This window comes from Drosophila takahashii, chromosome 2L (genome assembly GCF_030179915.1).
Source record: "Drosophila takahashii strain IR98-3 E-12201 chromosome 2L, DtakHiC1v2, whole genome shotgun sequence".
Classification (NCBI taxonomy): domain Eukaryota; kingdom Metazoa; phylum Arthropoda; class Insecta; order Diptera; family Drosophilidae; genus Drosophila; species Drosophila takahashii.
Genome location: NC_091678.1, coordinates 11,345,109 through 11,368,922, shown reverse-complemented (window position 1 = coordinate 11,368,922; position 23,814 = coordinate 11,345,109). Strand labels below are relative to the sequence as shown.

General features: G+C 39.5%; 1 protein-coding gene across 5 annotated transcripts; it reads left to right on the top strand.

Moving 5' to 3' along the window:
- Window positions 1-1,549: 1,549 nt before the first annotated feature.
- CycE (cyclin E) lies at window positions 1,550-23,343 on the top strand. 5 transcript variants are annotated; one of them, XM_070212816.1, is made up of 6 exons: window positions 1,550-1,764; window positions 9,101-9,228; window positions 12,125-12,461; window positions 19,578-20,908; window positions 20,974-21,199; window positions 21,702-23,343. In XM_070212816.1, the coding sequence occupies exons 2-6, from the start codon at window positions 9,209-9,211 to the stop codon at window positions 21,987-21,989; spliced, it is 2,202 nt and encodes a 733-aa protein (XP_070068917.1). In that variant the 5' UTR covers window positions 1,550-1,764; window positions 9,101-9,208; the 3' UTR covers window positions 21,990-23,343. The 5 variants fall into 5 exon arrangements, with proteins under 5 accessions (XP_070068917.1, XP_070068907.1, XP_017002917.2 ...); XM_070212806.1 differs by having other exon boundaries at window positions 1,550-1,794; XM_017147428.3 differs by having other exon boundaries at window positions 1,550-1,956.
- Window positions 23,344-23,814: the final 471 nt, after the last annotated feature.

The following is a 23,814-nucleotide window of genomic DNA, read 5'->3' as shown; positions in this document are numbered from 1 at the left end:
TAAGCTAAATTAAATAATATAAACGAAACAGTGTTTTAAAATTGTTCTAAAATAATTTAATTTAATTTTAATAAATTCATTTAAGATTAACATCACAATGGTAAAATAAAAGTCTTAGCGAGATCACACATATCAAATTAATTGCATTTAACAAAGTGCGAGAGAAGTTAAAAAAAAAATTGCGCGCAAAAACACGGTGCTGTGGAAAATTTAATCTGCAATGGATTTTCTCGAACACCATAAAGAAAGATATTTTTTTGGGATTAAGCTATAATTAAATCATAAATAAAAAAAAAAGTGCACTTAAAAGTTAACTTATAACCGAAGTAAATTATATTATCTAAATTCAAAACAAAGAGCGCGAACATTTAAAAGTAATTAATGCAATACACTTTTTTTCAGATTAAAATGTCGGACTAATATATGAAAAATATGCTAAAATGAATAATAAAAAGAACAAGGAATCTACTTAAATATAAAAATTTATTACTTTCAGCATTAAAAACAAGTTTTATCAAAATTAATCGTGAAAATAATTAACCATTTAAATTGCCCGCCCAACAATTTAAAAAATTTTAAGTGAAAATGTGTAAATAGAAGCGTTTTTTGAATTTTGATTTTATTTAACTATGTTCCTAAGAATTATTAAAATACAGAGAATTCAATACATTGATAAAGAAATTTACAAAACCGGAAATGTTCACGTCGTTAAAAGTTTAAATTATAGCGCGTACTTACTGACTATTTTTTGATGCTTAAGAAAAGTGTTTTTTCAGCTGTAACTTCCAAGCACGAAGGATAATTTTATCATAAGGTGTTATTTTAATCCATTAACACTTAGTTAATTTTTACTTAGGACTATTTAAAGTCAAAAAGAATACATATAAAAATTCAAAATAGACCGCGCAATCGAAAGTTTAAATTCAGTGTGTGTCTTCTAGCTTGAGTAATCTGAGTACATGAGTATATAAAAGTTATAATATTGGATTTGTGTAAAGTGAATCCCAACTGACTAAATAAAAAGAACAATTTCAAAAACTATATTAAAAACTTTCCCCATCTCAAGTTCAAAGTGCGCGCCTCCAAACAAACAACAAAAATGGAGGGCTGGTATATCTTATCCAAAGATCTAAATAACTGTAGTTCTTAAATAAAAGTTTAATACTTTATTATAATAAGAAATGGTGACCAAGCCCTTTGTATTTCCACATTTTCCCAAAAATTTAACTTTTAAAATAAAAGCGCGCGCAATTAAGTCAAATTTTCAGTTGATGGTTAGGTTTAAAAATATAACGAAATCATTAAATTCAGATAAAGATAAGTGAAGTGAAAGTTTCAATTAAAATATAAATAAGTAAAGTGACAGAAAAACAGAATGATGAAACAGAAAATGGAAATATCCCGTAACAACTACAGCCCACTCAAACATTCAAACTGCGCGCCCCATAAAAATCCCGCGATCGTCCGCAGTGGCAACGCCGCACACTCTCTGCTCTCTCTTTGCGCCGTGTGGCCAGGCCATTTGCTCTTGCCTTTTTTCGACGCCGATCGTTCTCTCTCGATTTCGATCTCATCTCGCCGCAGTGCCGACCGACCGATAATTGTGTTATTTTCGAGTCGCTGAAAAGGCCGAAAAAGTGTGCTTGCGCTTAACTTGAACTTGTGCTGGCCAACGGGGATCGCTTCGAATTGGCCTTGACTTGCGTGGGGTTGAGCTGACCGTGAAAAAGTCCGAAAAAGAGCCCGAGAAAACGGCGTGAAAAGGTGACAAGAAGCGGAAAAAAGAAGGAGAAGGTGAAACTGTCTTGCTGGCTGGCCGAGTGTGTGCCCGTCTGCCTCTGTGTGTGTGTGAGTGTGCGGCGGTGTGTGCAATTTTTTTCCTCATCACTCCAGTCCGCGTGTGTTTTTTCGTGTCCAATCCCCGCGAGAATTTGGCCAAATCCTGCCGAGAAGCAGGTGAGTGATCTTGGCCAGCTAACGGCCGAGCTTTGGAGCAGGTGCATGGCCCAAAAGTTCGTGAACTCTACGTTTCAAGCGATCTCCTTTAGACCTTTTTTTTCTTCATCTACATTCTACCAGTGAAAAAAGACCGAAAAAACGTGAGCAGCGACGTCGACGTTTTTTCGCTCTCTTCTCCTCCCCCTCTCTCTTTTGGCGCTCGCTCTCTGCGCGCGCAGCTGTCATCGCTGTCAGCAGCGCGCGGCGACGTCGGGTTCCCGCGCGCGGGAAATCGCCAACTTCAATGGGTTCTATTTCAATCAAATCAAAAGGGATTTTCACTCTGATTGAAAAATCAGATTGCCGGAGTTTTAAGCTTTCAGCTGGTTACAAATACCCGTGGGTTTTCATTTAGTTTAGCGGCTTTACAGGCCGCCGAACTTGGTGCCAAAAATGCTCGAATGTTAATCGATGACAACAACAAAGTGGCAGCGGGTTGTTTGGTTTCAGGGCGGCGTTGCCACCTAGGTGCGCTGAGAACGTACGGTCAGATGTTATTGGCTTGGAATTTATTCAAATCATCTAAAAAGGCTAAATCGTAAAATTATTCAAGGATTCAAAAAATGTTAGGAAAATATAATATTTATCTGATTAAAATTTACAAGTTAAAGTAAATTTGTTTAACTTTTAAGTGAGTTTCAGGCTATTTAAATATATGACTTTAATTTCAGTTTTGGTGTTTCTTAAAAGTAATCATTTATAGGGCCACTAGACAAGTTTTAGTCCTGAAACAACACAAAAATTAAGTAAATTATTTTTAAAGTACCCAAAATACTGACCTAATTCCGCCCCTCTGGCATCCTCGTCAGCTGGCTTTCGACCACCCAGCTGTTGCGCCGTTGAACCTCCAATTGGAGTCTGACTAGCCGCCAAGGGACTCCAATTGCAGACTCCATTCAATAAAATGCCAAGCTTGCCACCAGCGGCTTCATCGCCCCGTCTCGCTCCCTCACGCCTGTTCTTTGCGCGGGAGATGCTCTCCCCGTCCCTGTCGATCTGTCGCTCCATTAAAGTACAACAAAGTCGCCCCCTGTGTTTGTTGCATTTTTTGGCGCTTCGGATCAGCTTGTTTTGGCGCGTTCCTCTTGCACACTCGCCGCAGTCGGCGTCGCAGTCGTCGCGCTGCCGGCGTCGCTGCCTTCGGTGCCCAGTTCCACCAATTTTTTTTCGGTTCCAAAGCGATCACTCTGCTGCCGCCGCTCTGCTGCTCGTGAAGTTTTTTCGTGGCCGGCGTGTGACGACGACGACGACGACGAAAAACTCTCGAAAATCGTTTAATATTCCCTCGAAAAACCAGTGAAAACATTGGGGAAAACAGGCATTTTCCTACTTATGAGAAGGTAAAAACCAATTGCACAATGGTCTGATTGGATAAACGGCGAAATGAACGGAAAATAAGTGGAAAAAAGTGTATATGACGCGTGTGTGGTGTGTGACAAGTGTGTGTGGGATAGCGAAGGAGAGAGTGGGAGAGAAACGGCTGCGTTTGCCGTCGTGTCTTTGCATTTTTTGCTACAAATACAACACGTCCTCTTATAAGAAAATTGACACGCTGTAGGATTTAACCGTTGGTTTCTGATTGGACCGGGCCACCCCCAAAGAGTTCTCCATAAGAATGCTTGAAGTGCCAATTGGAGCCGTCATATAAGAGTGATCAATGGTTGAAAAGGGTCCTAAAAGAATTGCTATTCAAGGGATACTAAAAAATAGAGTCGACTTGCAATCTTCCAATTAGAGTGGGGAGTTTTCCTTATCAGGATGATGGTATGCAGCCTGTTCTTTGGCCCCCCTTTTTATTAAGACCAACTTTCTAATCTTTCTCCCGCCCGAATTGCACTTTTTCCCGCCATTCGCATAGATTTTGGGCGGTAAAACAAAACTGCGCCAGCCCAAACGCCTAATTCGCGCCACTTTGTGTTTCTCCATTCTTTTCCCCATGCTCATTTCATTTATATACGCTTCCTCCAATGACACACACACATACACACTCACTCGTACACACACGTAGAAGAAATGCGCTCCCTAAGAGAGAGGGGGAGCTCTCTTTCTCTCGCTCTCTTCCGTTTTATTCCAATCAGAACAGCGAGTCAAGTTATTTTTCCCCAACCGCCCTACAGCAACAACAAACAAAAACTTTTTAGTACTGCTCTGCCGACGTCGACTGCGGCAGCGGCAGAGACGGCGGGAAAAGTTCAACGCAAAACTTCGAACCTTTTGAAAACTTGACGAACACGAAGCAGTGGGCAAAGCAAAATGGGGGAAAAAAGAGTAAAGAAAAAAAAACATAATGAATTATGTCAAAAGTGGCGCAAAAATCTTTGGTACACAGAAAAAAGAGAAATCAATTTAAATTTCAATTAGATCAAGGTATTTATATTTAAGCTAAAGCCAAGTTCAAATAGCAACAAGGAATTTTCCTACATCTATTTTAGTCCCAAAATTAAACTTTATCAAAATGGGTATCTCACTTTTTTAAAATGTAGTCATTTCATTCTTGTTTTTTTCCGTGTTGTAATTCTTTGTACGTGGTCTTAACCGATGAGTGAGCGAGATGGCCTGCTAACTTGATCTACGCGTACGGAGAATGGAGTTCATTGATATTTCTCTGTGCTTTGGCTATTGCTTCGCCTCCCACTCCCACTCCCTCTTCGTCTACCACCTCATCTTCGTTCCTTCCCTCTTCTCTTCTCTACGTTTTTCCATTTACCTGCTACAATTTATTTTGTTGTTGTTTTCTTCGCAATTTTTGACTTTCTTCTTTATTTTTTCGCATTCTTTTTTGGCGAGCTTTTTTGCGTCTTTGCTTTCGGCGCCGTTAAACTTGTTGAGTGGGCGTGGCGGGGCGTGTGTGGGGGCTGGTTGGTGGATTGTTGATGGGGTGGCTTTTTGTATACTTAATTTTTCGGATTATGTCATGATCGAGCCGAAATTCGGTTCTTAAATGGTTGGTCTGAGATGTTAGGAATTTAGGGAAAATATATTATTTTCTTTACTATCTGAAGTTTCAAGATGTGTATTATTTTTCCTTTGTTTACCCAATCTAAATAGTCCCTAAATCACTTATTCAAATCCAAGTCAACACCTTTTCCACTATTGTTCTAATCAAGTGCTTCCCACCTTCGAAAATAAAAGCGGCGCTCCATCAAAGGAATTTCTCTATGAGATGAGATCCCAAAAAATATCTGTAATATTTTCACATCATACATGGTTCGTATCGGAATCACACATATCACCTGCCCATATTAACCCGAATTCCTGGTAAAATACCAAAAATATTTCTCAATTACAAGTGCGGAATGTTTTACAAATATTACATGCTATCCAAGGATGAGTTGTGAATACTAACTCCTTAAATAAATGGTGCGTGTGGGGATTTTTTCTTTATTGTCTATACATATTTGTCGCTCCAGCCGAAGAATCCGATTCGGAATCGGAATGAGGAGGAGAAGAAGCCGTACGAAGGGCAGAAACAACAATGATAAACAGTTTCCAGTTATTCCCAGACAAACAAAGGATAGTCCATCCAGGAGACTGGAGGTTGGGGAACAGAAGAGCTGAGAAGAACAGGACGCAGGCCACTTGAGCTGTGGGCAGCATCAGCATCCTTTTAGACGCTGCTAAATATAAACTAAATAGTCAATTGAGCGCGTCTCGATGTCCTAACGGCTACTTCAAGGCCGTCGATTCCTGGAACTGGAACGCCGCCGCCGCTGGTGCCGCTCCATTCAAGAACTTTGATTTGTTCTCCTTCGGCTCTTCTGCTCCTCGGCTGGTCCGGCTTTACTTTCACACGCCGTTTTGCCCAGGCGGCGCTCTTCAGATACCAGAAACAGCACACAGATACTCAGATACTGAGATACACGGACACGCAGGAGAAGAGACCTCGACGAGGATCGACTTTCCTGTTTTCGTTTTCAGACTACCCTGTAATGTGTTAGTTGCATGACGGGTATATTCGGTAGGGAGTCGATAAGAAGGTAGACATTCTGGTTGGTTTTTGCCAGCTTAGGATTTCCATCCTACTCATAAAAACCTCTGTTAAAGTAAATTAAAATCATACCCATGTACACTTACAATATCTCAGGTATGCTATCCTAAATATTTATTTGCGCTCGAAAAATATGCACATATTTGATACCCTATCAGTACAAACTTTTGAAACTTATTAATAGAAATCGTGTTTAATAGACTTTTTTAAGTTCTTGAAGATCTAGTATAACCCAAGCCTTAAATAATTTCAGAATGCTACATCTAAATGATCAAATTTAAAAAAGAAATCCAGCCTTTAAAGGCTTTTTCTCCTTTAACTTTTTTTTTTATATAAGTAATCTCAGTTTCGTGAAACATTTACTTAGAAGGTTTAAAGTAAACGGTATAACTAAATTGCGAATTTTAGGGGGTCATTTCTTTATATAGAACTTTACACAGTCCAAAGACTCGCTATAGCTTTTGTATCTTCGCAACTCTTGTTGTCTTTCGGCCCTTGGACTTCCAACTAATTGCAAGAGATGTAGCCAAACCACAACAAAAGGAGGAGAAGGCAGCATTGGCATTGACAACGCAACAGCAGAAACCCAGATACCCAGATACATGTGCATTTATCTCGAGTATCTCTGGAATGTATCTCGTCGCATGTGCAGAGCCCAAAATGCAGCCCAAAAAAGGACGCACAAAAATTGCAGGCCCAGACAGTTGAAGACGACGGCGTCTCCAGAGGCCCCCGGCCCGGATAACTCGAGACCTGTTTTCCCTCTACTCCATATAGTATATACCCGATGAGATACATACATATTTATTTATTTTTATTTTTTTGCGCTCTCCTTTGCGCATTTTGCGCATTCTTCTTTGCATTGCCTCAAGTTGCATTACATATTATATCTTCCCGAGACTTGGTTCCATTTCCTTGTGGGAAATCTTCTGCACAAAGCAAATATTTCGAGATGAGAGGGGCCTTTAAATTTGCCGAAAATACGGCCTACTCTATTTGCTTCACTCGGTTTTTCCAGTTAAATGACCTTGGCGGAGACCCCGTCCAGGTAAACAGATTCACCTCGATGCATCGTCTTTAATTAGGAAGATGAGAGAGCAAAGAGGAAACCCCTGTGTTTATCCGCTCGATCCACGGCATTATTCATATTTGTATACCTGTCGCCGCGGATTTCTTCCGAACTCGCAGTCGCAGCCTTCTTCACTTAATCTTCATTAGAGGAAGTTGTGCAGCCTGCGTGTGGGCAATCCTGGCAATTAGTTAGGGCTCTATCAATGTTAGTCGCTGGTATTTGGACATGAAGAATCGGTTTAGCGATAATACAGTCATTTGTTTGCGAGAATCCCTTGTCAACTCCTTGGGAATGATCCCATCTAGTTTCTTTAAAATCTCATCAATGAATATTAATCTATATCAATTTATTTTAATTATCTTTCTTGTATTACAAAAATAATTATTTAAAATTGTTTTCATATTAGATAAGAATATTCCCTTTATGCAGCTGGTATGATTATGATCATAAGCTTACCTTACACCAAATTTTATGTGTTTATTTCCAAAACGATCGTTTAGAGATATCTAGTTTTATGGGTTTTTTATGTAGCAAAAATTTCTTTGTTGTAAATAGGGGGTTGAAAACTAGACAAAACTGAGAAAGTAAGAATACTTTAAAAAGGAGTTCGGGGAAGAAGAGGGAACCCAATTAATTAAAAGGCATATCCGCAATTAGTGTGAAAATGATGGTTGAAAAAAGCAAAATATTGTGCATGAGAAAAGGCCGGAAAAAGCAAACGAAAAGAGAGGCAAAAAAAAGTAGTTAGAAAAATAGAGAATACCGTTGCATAAGAATAAGAAAGTAAGGGAATGAAAGTCGTTGACTAGAAAGCATTCGCATATGGGGTAGGAAAAGGTGTCGAACTGAATGGTAGGCCGAAGGGAGGTCCATAAATCGTGGCAAATATAACGCCAGGCGGCCCATATGTCACACAGAAAAAGGAAAATGAATAAGGGAAGCAGGAAGAAAAGAAAGAAAACAGGGGAGGGGAGGGGGAAGCAAGGAAACGCGACAGGATACAATTAGCGAAGGGGGAAGTCAATTGACGTTACATCAGGACAAGAAACAGCAGAGACATTGCCAGAATCCTTTAAGTTGGGGTAGGACCATCATCAACAGCTGCCGCTCCCCTTCTCCACTTCACTATATTCCACTCACCTGTCCTTCTGCCTCGAAATCATCCTGCAATTCTAACAGAAGGCCAGCGATCAACTCTAGCCACAACAGGTGCATCGGGGAAGTATCGAGGACCCAAGTCGACTTCTCGATATAATTAAGCGTTGTAAACCACTAGAAAACGTGGACGTTGCGCATGCGCCGAATGCGAAGCACCTGACACTGGTACACTCAAAAAATTAAATAATTCTACAAGTCAGATATTACAAAAAAGGATTTTACAAATATTTATATATTTTAAAATCTTAGGAAATTAAATATTTAAGTATTTCTATTTTATTTTAATTTAATTTCACTGTATTACAAATAGATTATAGATTAGAATTTTTCAAGTGTACAGGAAGTTCAGGGAGAGCAGCTGAAGCTGAACCTGCAGCAAAAGGCATCAATCGAGACTCGTGGAAATTCTATTATAATAAAAAAAATTGACGATCCCGTGACTACCTGTTAAGATGACCCAACTCCTGCCCATCTTCCTGTTTCTGTAATTTGAATATCTTAGACACACTTTGTACCCATAGGAAGATGTTTATTTTACGTTCGTTTTGGCTAAAAGCAAAAAGTTGGTGTATTTATATTGTTTTTCGAGAAAAACTCACGTAAACAAATTTGTTTGGGGTTTTCGAAGCGAGGAAACTCCTCGACCACATGCTGTGTGTGTGAGTTCCTCTCAAGGATCATATGTTGTTTTTTTCCACAAGGATCTACAGATAATGTCGGGGACCTAACTGTTGATAGGTTTTGTCAAGTCGTAAAAACTCGAAAACACGTCACATGTGATGACCATATCGTTGGCTCTTATATTTAAAATGGTGGAATAATGATTTTAATTTGTTTTTATTTTATTTAATATTTATTTTGTATTTTGTTTATTCTACTTTCAGTTCCTTTTAAATTATTTAAATTATACAAAAAATTTCTGCTTTTGACGAGCAGACTTTAAGGAATATTCAGGATAAATAACCTTAACGGCTACTCAAGGCCGTACAATTATGGGTTTAAATGCCAAGAGGTAAGTTAAAACTTATTATTTTATTAATTTAAAAAATTTTCTATTAGTTCTTTTCGAAAATTACTATAATAAAAACCCCTCTGCATTTAAATAGGTAATGCTATGACGAAAAATATCTTGTACACATTTTTAACAAATAAAGTCTGTATTTTATATTTACAAATATATTAAACTTCTTTTTATGCTTTAAGTGGTATAGGATTTATTAATTTCAGGTGAAGTAATTTAGATTTTGAACCAGTTTAAAACCAGCTGAAAGTTATCGAAGTTTTCTCGCAACCTGCATGTTTTTTCTTGACTCTATTTCGGATCTTAGACGTTTCCTTTTCCCATCAAATAGTTTTCGTGACTTCCATTTCCTCCGCAGCCCTGACCAAACTAATTAGCACCTCACATGAAAGCCAAAAGGCGTCTCCCCAACGGGGTCTCTACATAATACCATTTGTTTCTAACGCTCAGCGACTTCCTGTGGCGACATCCGATCGACTTCCTTTTTACCACTAACTATCAACTATCCTGGTAGGCAGCAGCGCGTCTCCCTTTAATTCTCTTAACCAAAAGTGATGTTTATCTAATAGCTGTTTCGTAATTATAAAGTGACATAGCCTATACAACTGGTTATGCCCGAATACTCCCCGGGAAAGTAGGACCCGCAGGAGCTATAACCACTCGGGATCCTACTGTTCCTGCAGCCGTTTTCAACCTTCTGACTCTCAAGTGCGATAATCTAAAATGCATTTTCACTGTCAATGCCCAAAAAAACAGATGGCTTCTGTAGGTGTTAAAGTCGAAACTGCGTTGATAACCAAGTGCCGCATTCCTCAACACTCTGCATACCTTTACAGGACTTTTTCTGTCGAGGTCCTGCGTGTGATTAGTATATAATTGCGCGCGAAAATGTCATTAGAAAAGTGTTTAGTTTGGTTACTTTAGGGGGTTGATAATGCTGTCACAGCAGACACACACTTTCTGTGGCTTTTTCAGTCATGTCCTGGGCAAAAAAAAAATTAATTGAGTTTAATATGTTTTCACCCTGTCCCATATATTTTTGCTTGTGGGTGCCTGCGCATGACCATAATTGCATAATTGCCTAGTCATTTGGTTTTGTCAGTTGCGTCCCCTTTGGCATTCAACATCATCATCGCCCACTCCCTCCCTCTTGCGACCCACTGATCACAGCGATCACTTAAGTGATAGTCCATTTTATGGACATATTTCGTGGTCAACATGTGTGCGACATAATTATTGGTATGTGTTGCGAAACATCTATAACGGAATTTGTCAAAAAGTTGACAGAAGTTTAAAATTTAAGTTTACGCACAGATTGTTGCATACTTTTGAGGGCGCCCTATAGGATATGGTAATCACAGAACAACTTGACTTTACGAACCAAAACCTTTAAGATTACATGATTTCCCGAACATAACTGTTCTTCTGTCTTAAAAGTAAACCCATAAATAACTAATTCCTAATCCCAGCCGCCTCTGTTTCTTATAATTTATCATGTGAGAAAGATCGATCCTTCGATAGTCCACTGATATTATGCACTGGACCATATTCCAGGAACTACTTTGTAGAATTTCTCCATATCATCTCTGAGATAGTCACCCCAACCATTTGCTACCTACAGGGATTCGGATTTGGAAAAAAGGGGAAACCAAACCGAAGCAAGGTTTCTGGCTTCGGCGCAAAAGGAAAGGAAACTTTCACCTCGAAATGACAAATTTCAGTTTGAACCTTAAGCCGCGGAGAACCGAACCTCTGACCTCGGGAACCTCGAATCACACAAAGAACACAAAAAGAAAGCGGGAAAAACTTGAAGGCCGCCAGCACGTACGCTCCATTAGTCCTTTCTCGCCGTAACTCATTTTTAAGCGATTCCATTTCCTCGTAATTTACTACGTGATTACTTTTTCTTGTTCATTAAACCATTAAGCGCGATCGATAGTCCAGGGCCAGGATCAAAACAGGAGGCTGCAGCTCGCAGCCAAAGAAATGGCTAAAGCATTTGAATTTATGTGCAGCAGCCCTTTTTTTATCCCTTCTTCCTTAAGAAGGGTTTACCTTACCGGTCCCAAGGGTTAGATTTCTTGTTTTCTCAAATTGCAAAAATTCGCGCATCGAATTGCTTAAAGTGCAGTTGGCTGCCTTGCAACACTTGAGAGTTGCGGCAAAAGGGATAGAACATCTGCGTTTTGTTCTCAAGGAGGGAAACTCCATTTGCGCCAGCCTCTTGCATTATGCTAATGTCCATGCAAATTTGCCAAAATTGCTCAATCTCGAGGAGGAAAGGCTTTCCTCAAAGGCCCTCACATCGACGATCCCATTTCCATTTCCCTCGATCAGTCATCTCGATTTCAATTTCCCGGATGTTAAATATTAATGTATCCGTTGGGCGCCTTAATCTCGAGTCTCGCATCGCGATTCCGAATGCCGTGTCAAAATTCAATGAATTTATGTTCGCTTCGTTTGTATCTATTTTAAAACGCCCCTATGTGATTTGCTGCTTGCCTCCGTGGCATATTGAATTTCTCTATTTTGCAAAAAAAAAATAGAAAGGAGAAATTGGAAATAACTGATCCCCAGTCAAGCGCACAGTGGTCTGAAATTTTAATGGATTTGAATATGTTTTCAATAAATTTAGAATAAAAATGTGATATTTAGGATATTATTTAAATGTCATCAATAATTTTACAAAATATTATAACTTTTTGTATTTATTTAAGAATTTAAAAATCCTTTTGTTCCACTTCTCAATTTCTTACTTTGTTTGAATTAATTTAGAATGATTTTGTTATTTACGATATAATATAAAAATCTGAACTTTTTGATAAAAATTTTATTACACTTTGTTTGGTATAGTACCACTGTTAATTTCATATACTTTCTTTTGCAGTGCTTGTTCTACCAGCAGCACTGAGCCAAATGGCAGCATAGTCACCAACGCCCCCAGTAACGGAGAAGCCAGCAGCAGCAGCAGTGTCGTCGTCGTCAGCAGTAGCAGCAGTAGTAATAATATTAGAAGCAGCATTAGCCCAAACCCAATCCCATCTTCTTCGGCGACTCAGTTTAAAGAAGAGCTACCGGGATCATCCTCAGCAGCAGCAGCAGCCTCCAAAACAGTCGAGATGTGCTCTTGTGATAACCAGAATCTTGCAACATCCACAGCCACAACTTCCAATGGCAATAAACGTAAACGGCGTTTAAGCAGCGATTCAAACGATGATGCTAAGGTGAGTAATCCACACTTATTAAATGTAAGGCTCCCAGACATGGCAGATAAGTTTTATGAATGAAGTTGCTTTATCAGGCCATGTGACCTCGTTGATTTTTGCAATCTTATCAGGGAAATGCAAAGAGCGATAGAGATGACCCCAAAAACCTTCGAAAACGATGATCAAGCTAATTTGTTGCAATGTTGCTAGATCAATCTATTCGGAATTTGAAATTGATTTGATGTTCATATTAATTTATTCTCACTGCGATCAATCTTCAAGATTTTTATGATCATATTGTTTTAATAACTAACACATTTATTTTAATGCTAACAATACCATCCTGATCAGTTTTGTTTATGTTAGGTAACAAAATGAAAAAAATTTGAATTTTATCAGAAATTCTGATATAAAGTTATTGGCCAATTATCTTTTATTTTAATTTAATTCTTTAAGATTTACTGAGCATATAACTGATCAATTTCGATTGGTTTACCATGCAGCTGCTGTTTGTTATTATCTTCCAAAAGGAATTGATCAAAAAATATTTTTACTAAAAGTATTTGGTATATTTATTTATTTGATTAGAGTTTTCTAATTGTTTTCATTGATCAGTGATCTTTAGACATCTCTCTTTTTCGTATGTTTGGCAAACGATCTTTTGTTTGTACTTCCCTTTGAGTGGGTAGCCCTTTCGTGGCTTCCAGTCGTTTGGCTGCCGATCCTCATTTGATCTTTTGCTGCTTGATCTCTAGCCAAATAAGCAGTTGGGCACGTAGACAGCTACTTGGCACTTCTGCGCTGCGCTGGCACAATGCAAAGATGAGCCCAAAAATAAACGCTACTTACTGTGAAAGGGCTCGTTTAGCAGCATCCTTGGAGGCCTTGAAGTCAGATCTCCTCTCAAGTAGCTGCAATCAAGGCGGAGAACAATGGCTTCTTCTCCTGGCGACGGGCGGCAGCTGTGTTGGTGCAAAGGATTTTTTTCCAGTGCTTTATGAAATATGGAAGGGAGAGAATATTCTCCTTTACGTGCAATGAACTTGCAGAAATTGTTTTCGTGTTTGGTAGTTTGGTACCCTATTTAGGGGTATCTTTAATTAAAGCTAAGTGCAAAAATATTTTAAAGTTTTATATTAAAAGACAACTAAATTTTAAAATCTTTCTTAAATATTATATATTTTCTCTTTTGTATTTTTTTTTTTGATAAACTCTTTGTATTGTCTTATTCATTTTATTTTCTTTCAATTTTAAAACTTTTTATTTAGTTTATTTTAAAGTATTTCAAAAGTAATATTGATAGAAAACTCTGTTTATTGGGTCCAATAAAACAAAGTAAAATCAAAGACGTTTAATAAATATAATTTGACAAGGGTATCTAAACAGTCTATTCCTTAAGAAATTCTATCTTCATTGGTATTTTTTCTGTGCTGTTTTTTGTTTTTGCAACCTTTCTGCATTTACTTCCCTGCCAAACAAATGTCATTCCCATACGAAAAAAATGGTTTGTCCCCCCTTCAGGCGGACGTTGTTGAGTTAGGGAATTCCGAAGGGGTCTTGGCTGGCTTGGCTGAATGTTGAGCATATGCACGGCAGGACAAAGGAGACCAAGGAGACCAAGGACAGAAGGCGTCGTTGCGCATGCGCGCACACCTTTAGCCGAGTCCAAGTCCGACATCTCCAGGGGTGGGTTTTCCTTTCCTTTCCGAAAAGTCAAGGCGGCAAATGTCCGTTAAGGCCGTAGGAAGAATTTGAAATTGCGATAGTTATAGGTTAGCTTGAGGCAGGAGAACTAGATCAAGACGGTATCATCGGGATCGGGATGGGTAAGGGACCGGGGCGACTACCGGAATGGGACAGAGCTGAAACCGCAAACACGAAGGAAGGAACGCACGGCGGAGGGGTTGAGCAACGCCTTATCCTTTTCAAGGATCACTGGGCCGAGTTTTTCCATTTCTTTGCCACTTCCCTAATTAAATATTCATCGAGACGACATTTGCTTCTGCAGAAGATCCAACCCATAAAAAATGCTTTCCAACTGGGCTGCATTTTGCTACCCCGTTTCGGAACATGTTATCCTTATGCAAATGCGTTCCTGCGATCCTGCGACGTCTGCTCATTAGATTTCCGTTAAACTTTTATGCAAATCATCCCAGCTCCTTGTTGCAACGGTCTCTTGTGTCATCTGCTCCCGGGACACAACGCTCCTGCTTCGGAATGCGGTCCTGAAATATTATACAATATTTGTTTTGCTGCTGGCTCAAGGATCAAAATTATGGTATTATTTTACCAATTTGTCAGTGTAATGTAAACCCCTTTTTCTTAGTTTTTTACATGGCAGGCATGAAATCGCTGAAAGTTCCCTTTATTTTTTGGGCAACTTCTTTGTTTCTTTTGTCCCGAAAGAGGGGAGTTGGGTTTGCTTTCGTCTGGTTTTCCTTCTTTCGCTGCAATCAAGTGTGCGGGTCTTGATTTCTGTCAAGTCAGTCTCAGGATATTGTGGGAAACTGAATTCAAGTTTCAACTTCCCAGATTGCATCCCGTTCTGGAATCATGCAGCGTCTGCTTTGTAATTCAAAGTTTTTTTTTAATTTTAAAGAGGATTTTATTTAGCTTGGAGGTAAACAATAGATGAAGACTGGGATTGCAAGTGATCTGTTTTCAGATTAATGACACTCAAGATTCATCTGATAAGGAACCAGTTTTAATGGTATCTTTTGATATATTTTAGATAACAAATTGATAGTTCATGGTGGTATTTAAAAGTAAAGTTATACTATATAAAATTAGAAATATTAATTTTACAAATTAATAAATAAAGTAACTGTGCCTTGAAATTTTTTTCAAGGAGTTTATCTACCAAGAAAATTTGTCATAGAATATCCTGATGAAAAATGATCTTCCCCTAACATTCATCACTCAATTTTTCGCATTCAAAATTCATTCGCGGTTTGTCCTTTGTCCACTTTTACCCTCCTCCCGTTTCACCAATGGGTTATGCTTTAATTCGTTTTGTCATGGATCTAACCAATTGCATGATTAATTACATGTCCAAGCACTTTCGCTGTCCCCCTGGCCAACCCAAAAAATGTATATTTCCCCGATGATAAATCCAGCCAAGTTACCGCGAAGTGCTGTGTTGGATTAACCCTTTATGGACTGACCAGGGGTCAGTTGAATTGCTTGGAAATATGAGTGTTGGTTATGGTCCTTCTGGGATTTGTCCTCTGGCATGTTGTTTGCATATCATTTATTAAAAGAAGAGCACCGATGATGTCCCAAAAGTGGACAGGAGTTGAGTTTGAAGAAAGGTAATTTGTTAGCTTTTTCAGTCATTGTAAAAATATTGTATTATTTTAGCTATATCCTAAACTTCTAGGAAATCCTAATCTTTATTCCGTGGCATTTTTAGGGGCCCCTGAAAAAATATTAACAATTACCGGCGGACCATAGAGAAAAAATTAAATGTTATCAAAAGACTTGGGGGAGAAATGAAAAAAAAAATGAAAAGAAAAATAAAATGAAACAACAATGCAGCGTATTACAAGGCAGCAGCGGTGAAAAAGTTACACCTGGACCCACGCCAAGGTCTGAAAACTAAAGGTGTTTCGTTTTCGAGCAGACGGCCGTCGAAAGATTACGACACATAAGCGCAGGACTTTATAGGGTAGGCAAAACCAGAAGGATAGAGAGAGAAAGGACACACACAATGGGGCACCGGGATATACTACATTGAGGTTGACGACTCAGCAGAGGTTGTCGCATAACAATCGAATCGCTTCTTGACTGCTTTTTCTGTATGTACCCATAACTTGAGGAATTGCATCATCTGCCCTGGCGACCCATGGTCTCCCTCCCAGTGAGATTTCGAGAGATGTTTTGGGTGCTCCTTGTGGGTTTGCCTTGCTGCGTTTGAAGGAGCAGATCATCAAGATGAAGGACGATTATTGCAGCAGCAGCTGCCTCGTTGGACTTTTTCTTGGGCTAAATCCTTGAGGCAACCGACGACGGCTTAAGGGCAACAACCCAGTTTAACCCTTGTTAAACTTGGGATGCAACCCTCTCGGTCCCAAAAATTGGTCCAGATTCCAGCCCACTTCACTAGTTCACTAATTTCTCACACTCACTTGGCCGATCTTTCTCTTCGGAATCCCGAATCCCGTCATGTCATAAAGTAAACTGGGAATTTTCCTGCATAATCTTTCTGATTCCTTAACGCTTGACCAAATCCAAATGGCAGATGCAATGTCCACGCACCAAAATCAGGAAAAAGAAGTGAAATAATAAGGCAAGAGGAATGTCCATTGTGTTGGCAGAGCTGGCTTCTTAGGCCATTGCACGCTTTGATTTTAATTACATTGCATCTGGATGGCTTGACATGTGTCCATATCCATGTCCATTTTCATTTTCATTCTACGATTGCCACTCCCGGTTACCTACATCATCTTCGCCGTCGGAGGGTTGGTGCAGTTTTGCTGGCCAGAAGAATAAGAAATTAAATTTGTCATGCGTCTTGGACCTTCCTGTCTTGACGGAAAAACACAATTTATTTGCCCCCGACTCCAGGAGGGGAGTTTGTCGGAAAGGCAAACCTACTCAGACAATTAAGAATGTCACATAAATATCGCAATATTTTTTCCCTCATTTTTACGCAACAAATTATGTGAAAATCTTTAATGGCCACCAGGGTTGCTAGATGTTGTTAAGCTTTTACGACGTGTGAGATTGACTGTTAAGAAAGTTGACGAAATGCACACAGAATTTGATAGATTTTATATGATTCGCAACCTTTTTCGATCAATGAAAGGATCAATTGCAATCGTAAAACTTGGAAATCTGAAAATGCTTGCGAAATTATTTGGATTTTATATTCTTTGTATAAACTTATTGTTACCTTTATCATAATTTAAAATCTTTCAATTTTTGGAATTTTAATAGGGGACTTGACCTTACAATTATAAAAGAAAAACATTCACAATAATGTTTATAGGGAGATTTTAGATTTAGATACATTAAATATTCTTAATATAAATATTTCTTTACTGGCATTATTAAGAAAGTAAAGAAACAAAGATGTAAAAAACCAAGTTATAAAGAAATCAAATTTTTTATTATTTGGGTTTTTTTAAATCCAACTTTTGTGATATGAAGAAATTATTTCCTTTTAGTTTCAAGATTAAGATTAAATATTTTTAGAAGTCAGCAATCCAAGCGTGACATCTGTGTCCCATATTGTATACGGTTTTTTACTTCATGGACTTTCTGATCTTGGCTTCTGTTTTCCATCATCTGTCTGCGAGAACAATGGTCAAGGATCTCAATTGTTTGCGTTTTTCGTTTCCATTCCAATCTCTACTTTATTTTTTTTTGTCATTTTCGTGCTGTAATCTTATGAGTCGGTCTCTGAGGCTGAGGTTCCATTAGGCTCGCTCTACATTTGCCTTTATCACCGCCCCATCCCTCTGATTCCCTGCCAAAAGATAATTTATTTGAGTAGCCTCCAAGATGCAGGAGATTTTTAATGCAGCCGCCGGCAGCTCGAGCCAAAAGCTATAATACTAGCAAAAATAATTTATATACTCCCTATGTACTATATTTATGTATCGTTGTTTTGAGGCTTATGTAGGTAGTGATTTTCCAAACGTCTTCTACCTGGACGCACAGAAAATGTTGACAAAAATAATTGTAAAAAGGATCAGGAGCCACAGCCGTCAGTGGGATTTGTTGTTGGGCTGATAAACACCCAGAGGCGAAAAATGCAATGCAAAAACAACAACGTCGTCGTAGTCGTCTCAAGAAGTACGGATATCTTCGGGAACTACCCCCGATAGAAAGAGATGGCAACTCGGTTATCGATCCTGTTTTTACTGCTGTTGTGTTGCAGTGAATAGTCTGTCGGGGGAAAAAAGCAACCCCTATTTTTGAGGCCGTTGCATTCGTTGAGCAGGATAACGACGATCGGGCGTCGGGGATCGGGGTTCGGGGATCGGCGATCTGGAACGGCGAACGTCGAGCTCAGTTGCACAGCGCACATCAACGCGATTGGTACTCGATCAAGCCAAGAGCGGAGTGAAGAAAAAAAAAAATACCTAAACAACTACAAGACACTGAAACCAAAAATAATTCCGTTGTCAAGTTGCAAAAGTAAAGACTGCCAAATATTTATGAAACCCAAAACCACAAACAACGAGTGCAAAGAACTAATTTAAGAACCGGATTTGCCAAGATCATCACCCACCAACAACAAACCAAAGCAAAGCCAAAAATGTTATAACCAAAAAATCAGTTTGCACAATTATTTAATCATACCAAAGAAACAAAGCTACAAATTAAATCCAAAGACTGCTACCAAATTGAAAACATCAAAGCAAAAAAGTGCAATAACGATTTTGTTATATTGATCATTCCAAAAATAAAGAAAAGCAAAGAGAAAAACGAAACCCGTTCCCACGAGAACATTCATCCCGAGTGTTATTGTCTTACCTCCATGCGAACACAGAGTCCTTGATCTTTTGTGTGATCTCCTGGCTCTCAATTTGTGCGGGTGCATTTGGTCCATCAGCAACGGTCCATCTATCAAGGATTACGAATTTTGACAGGCGTGCCCACATAAATTTCCCCAATAACCAAACCATCCTTGGCTAATTAAATTCGGAGCACGTTTATAAGTCCGCCAACCGTGTGATCCCGATCCATTGACTTGAGTATCCTCTCCATTCTGTTGTTCATGTTATTATGAAGTTGGAACAGAAGCGCAAATTTATTGAAATGGTAAAGATTGTTTGTATAGAGTATAAGAACTGCATTACTGGATAGCCAAAACTTTTAAAACATTCAGAAAAATTATATAGTCTTCGAAAATTATAGATCTTGCCTCAAATGTATGATTATTATAATAGAATATCGGAGAAATATGATATATTCTTTAGAAATTCTAGAACTTGACTTGAATGTAAGATTATTAAAATGGAATATCGGAGAATCCGAGTTCCTGTTAAATAATATAATAATATTAACAACAATATTCAAAGAAATATTTAAGTTTATTGATGATTACTATTTTCAATTTTATTATTTTACTTTATTTATTTAAATAGTTTATTAATGTATCTTTATTTCTTTGCTTTATTTTAGGACCCCGAACTCGGTTTTGAGCCTCCATCGGCCAAGCGCCAGCAGCGATTGCCCGCCCTGTACGGCAGCGACCAGGGCAACCTCTCCTCCGTGGCCTCCTCGGTGTACACCTCGCCCGTCGTCTCGGCCGATGGCCAGAGCACCCAGGAGCTGCTCAGCATACGCAGCTCTCCGGCCGAGGAGTTGTCGGAGGCGCCACACAGTCCGCTGCCGGACAGCCCGGACAGTCCGCCGAGTCCCGATCGCGGTGCCAAGCAGGCGCCAGTTGTGGTTCGCTATGGAGTGGAGCAGGTGGTGACCACCACCACCATTACCACCACCACTGTGGTCACGCAGAAGCCGGAGGAGGATGACCTTTTGGATGACAGCTGCGAGGACTACTCGTACGACGAGGATGAGGAGGATGAGATCGAGGAGGAGGACGACGACGACGAGGAGATCTACTCGTCCACCATTTCGCCAGCCTCCTCGGGTTGCAGCCAGCAGCAGGCGGTGAATGGAGAGCGCACTCCCGGCCTGCAGCAACACCAGCAGCAGGTGCAGCATCCGGTCAGCGATCTCATGATCAATATGCCGGCGCAGAACAAGATTCTGGACGATGCGGCAGCCTTCAGTTGCATGTCGCCGGCCGTGGAGAACGGGGCACTCCGCCAGTGCCCCCTGCCTGCTTTGAACTGGGCCAATGCCGCCGATGTCTGGCGCCTAATGTGCCACCGGGATGAGCAGGATTCGCGGCTGCGCAGCATCTCCATGCTGGAACAGCATCCCGGCCTGCAGCCACGCATGCGCGCCATCCTCTTGGACTGGTTGATCGAAGTCTGCGAGGTGTACAAACTGCATCGCGAGACCTTTTACCTCGCCGTCGACTACCTGGATCGCTATTTGCATGTGGCGCATAAGGTGCAGAAGACCCACTTGCAGTTGATCGGCATCACCTGCCTGTTTGTGGCCGCCAAGGTGGAGGAGATCTATCCGCCGAAGATCGGCGAGTTCGCCTACGTGACGGACGGCGCCTGCACGGAGCGCGACATCCTCAACCACGAGAAGATTCTGCTGCAGGCCCTCGACTGGGACATCAGCCCCATTACCATCACCGGCTGGCTGGGCGTCTATATGCAGCTGAACGTGAACAATCGCACACCGGCCTCGTTCTCGCAGATTGGTCGGCAAAAGGCCGCCGAGGCGGATGATGCCTTCATCTACCCGCAGTTCTCTGGCTTTGAGTTTGTGCAGACCTCGCAGCTGCTGGATCTGTGCACCCTGGACGTGGGAATGGCCAACTACTCGTACTCGGTGCTCGCAGCGGCCGCCATCAGTCATACTTTTAGTCGGTAAGTTAGCTAATCTTGTCTTAAAATAAATGTATGTCTTACCTTTTCTTTTTTGTCTTTATCAGGGAGGCAGCTTTGCGTTGCTCTGGCCTGGATTGGCAGGTGATTCAGCCCTGCGCCCGCTGGATGGAGCCCTTCTTCCGGGTGATCTCCCAGAAGGCCACCTACCTGCAGCTGAACGAGCAGAACGAGCAAGTCAGCAACAAATTCGGCCTGGGCCATATCTGTCCCAATATTGTCACCGACGACTCGCACATCATCCAAACGCACACCACCACAATGGATATGTATGTAAGTATCTCAAAGGTCATATCTTATGCAATAGAGCACTGCGTCAATCATTCAATTTTTGTTTTATCATAGTATACCATAAAATATCTGATTTGTTTAATTCGATTCGAATTAAATGAAAAAGAATAAATAATTTTTATGCATTTGCCTGATTTTTTTTTCCTGTTTTCTTTCGAGAACAAAAAGTGAACAATTTTTATCAAATCAATGTTAACTGCTTAGAAAATAAAATTCATGCAGATTTAATCACAAAGTGATGGCCCTTTCTTCTTCAAAATAAATTGTCGTTTGAATTATTTCGGAATTTATGCCATTCATTCATTCAATTCTATTAAACTCGAAATTTAAAATTTATTCAATTCTATTAAACTCAAAATTTGAATTAATTCATTCATATAAAACAAAAAATTCAAAATAATCCATTGAATTGAATGATATCTTGAATATTATTAAGATTGTATTTTATTTAGCCAAATACTTATTGAATTTCTTATTTTTCCAGGACGAAGTGCTGATGGCCCAGGATGCGGCGCATGCGATGCGTGCTAGGATTCAGGCCTCACCGGCCACCGCGCTGCGCGCCCCCGAGAGTCTGCTGACGCCTCCCGCCTCTAGTCACAAGCCGGACGAGTATCTGGGCGATGAGGGCGATGAGACGGCGGCCAGAAGCGGCATCTCCTCCTCCACAACAACCACCTGCTCTGCCACTGCCAGCGGCAACGGCAACAGCATCATGAGCAGCAGCAGCAACATTGCGACCAGCTGCAGCAGCAGGAGCAACAATCGCTGAGTGATCGGCCGCCCAACCATTCTCTCACACTCACCACACCACCCGCCCAAACAGTCTCTACGTTAAGTGTTTCTTATATTTAAATTATTTTTGTTAAGTGAAAAGTTATTAGTTGCCTAATTCCTATGCTAAAAACATATTTAATTTGAAATTTTCCACACGCTTTTGTTTCTCAACTCGCGATATATATTCATTTTCCTCGCTCAGTTTAATATTTAACTTTGTGTATTTATAGAAAATCAGAAATATAATTTTAAATGTACACTATCATACATACATATATATATTATACACCTAGAGAATAGCAGACAAGGCAAAACTGAATTAACCATTAGACTAATACCTGTTGAAAAGGAGCAAAACGAAGTCCAGCTTTAAGTTGTGCTATGGTCACAAACTTGCTGGCGCCTCAAAAACAAAAAAAAAAGGAAACAAAAATAGCTAGGTTCGCAATCAAACATGTCCAGCTGTCAACCAGTCAGTCAGTCATCCAATATCAATCACCACGAGCCCAATTAACAAAACTAAAACTGACGCAGAAGCAAGAGGGCAGCGGAAGCCCAGAGCAGAGTACTTGACTAACCAACTAAAATTAGCATATAAGTCGAGGAAATCTAAATCTAACTAAACCCACTAATGCTGAACCCTGCATTTCATTCGACAATTAATCCCACTAACAATGAATCAACAAACACACAAGACAAAAGTCCATAGCTGACATGGAGTGACAAAGAAAATGGCAATTGAAGAAGAATATATGAGTTATATACATGAATTGAACAACAGACTATAGAAACACAAGTGCATGTATGAATTATACGTCAATGTAACATTTTTTTTAATTTAGACTAATTTGCCATAATTTGCTAAGCAAATAAATCCTGTACATAAAGCAAAACACACACAAAACGCACAAAAACAAGAATTAACCGTAACTGAAACGCATATAATATATTATTATATAAGTGTACAATTCTCTTTATATGGCTTACACAATTTTATGTACATTCAAAAGGCAACAACGCAAAGTAGAAAAATATTATTACTCCTTAGTTTAGGCATAAATAACATGTAAGTGTTCATACGATTAAGGCTGGAATATAAACAAAAAACAAACAAAAACAACAACTAAAAGAAAAGCAAACAAAAAAATCTAATCTATTTATGTTTTATTTGTAGTTTTTAAAAGCAATAATCATTTTAAAAATATGAATTTGATTTTAAATAATTTCACAAGTACGCTTATATTTATGATTTGATGTCAATAAACAAACAGTTGCAGAATCATTGACTATACAAATCAAGATGAATTGAATGAGTAAATAAATATATATTTTTGTAAATAAAACAGGAATTCTGATGGTATTTTTCTTGGGGGGTATTTTATTTTAACATATCAAATCAGTGTGTGCAAAAACTGATGTAGAAAACAAATTTTTACAAAATAAATATTTATGTAACAAAATACAAGAGCTTAATTTATTTCGAGTTTAATATTGTATTTGTTTTGACATTTTGGCGAGGAATCGAATGTCCTTGGAGTTGAAAATAATCATGCAAAATGGTATTTATGATGGCTAATGATGTGGATAAAGTATTTGTTTTAGGTTAAATACATTTCATAAGACACAATTCTTTTAAAATGAGTCTAAGTATTGGCGCCCAACGTGTTCCAATTTGACCCTTTATATCGATAGCTCTGTAGTTCATTAACATTCTGATTCGTTAACAGAGAGGGAGGAGTTAACAGTGGCCTAAAGTCCATCTGGCAACCCCAGCAGAAAGCAACCCCAACGGTCTTGGCCAAATTGAGTTGAGAGGAAAC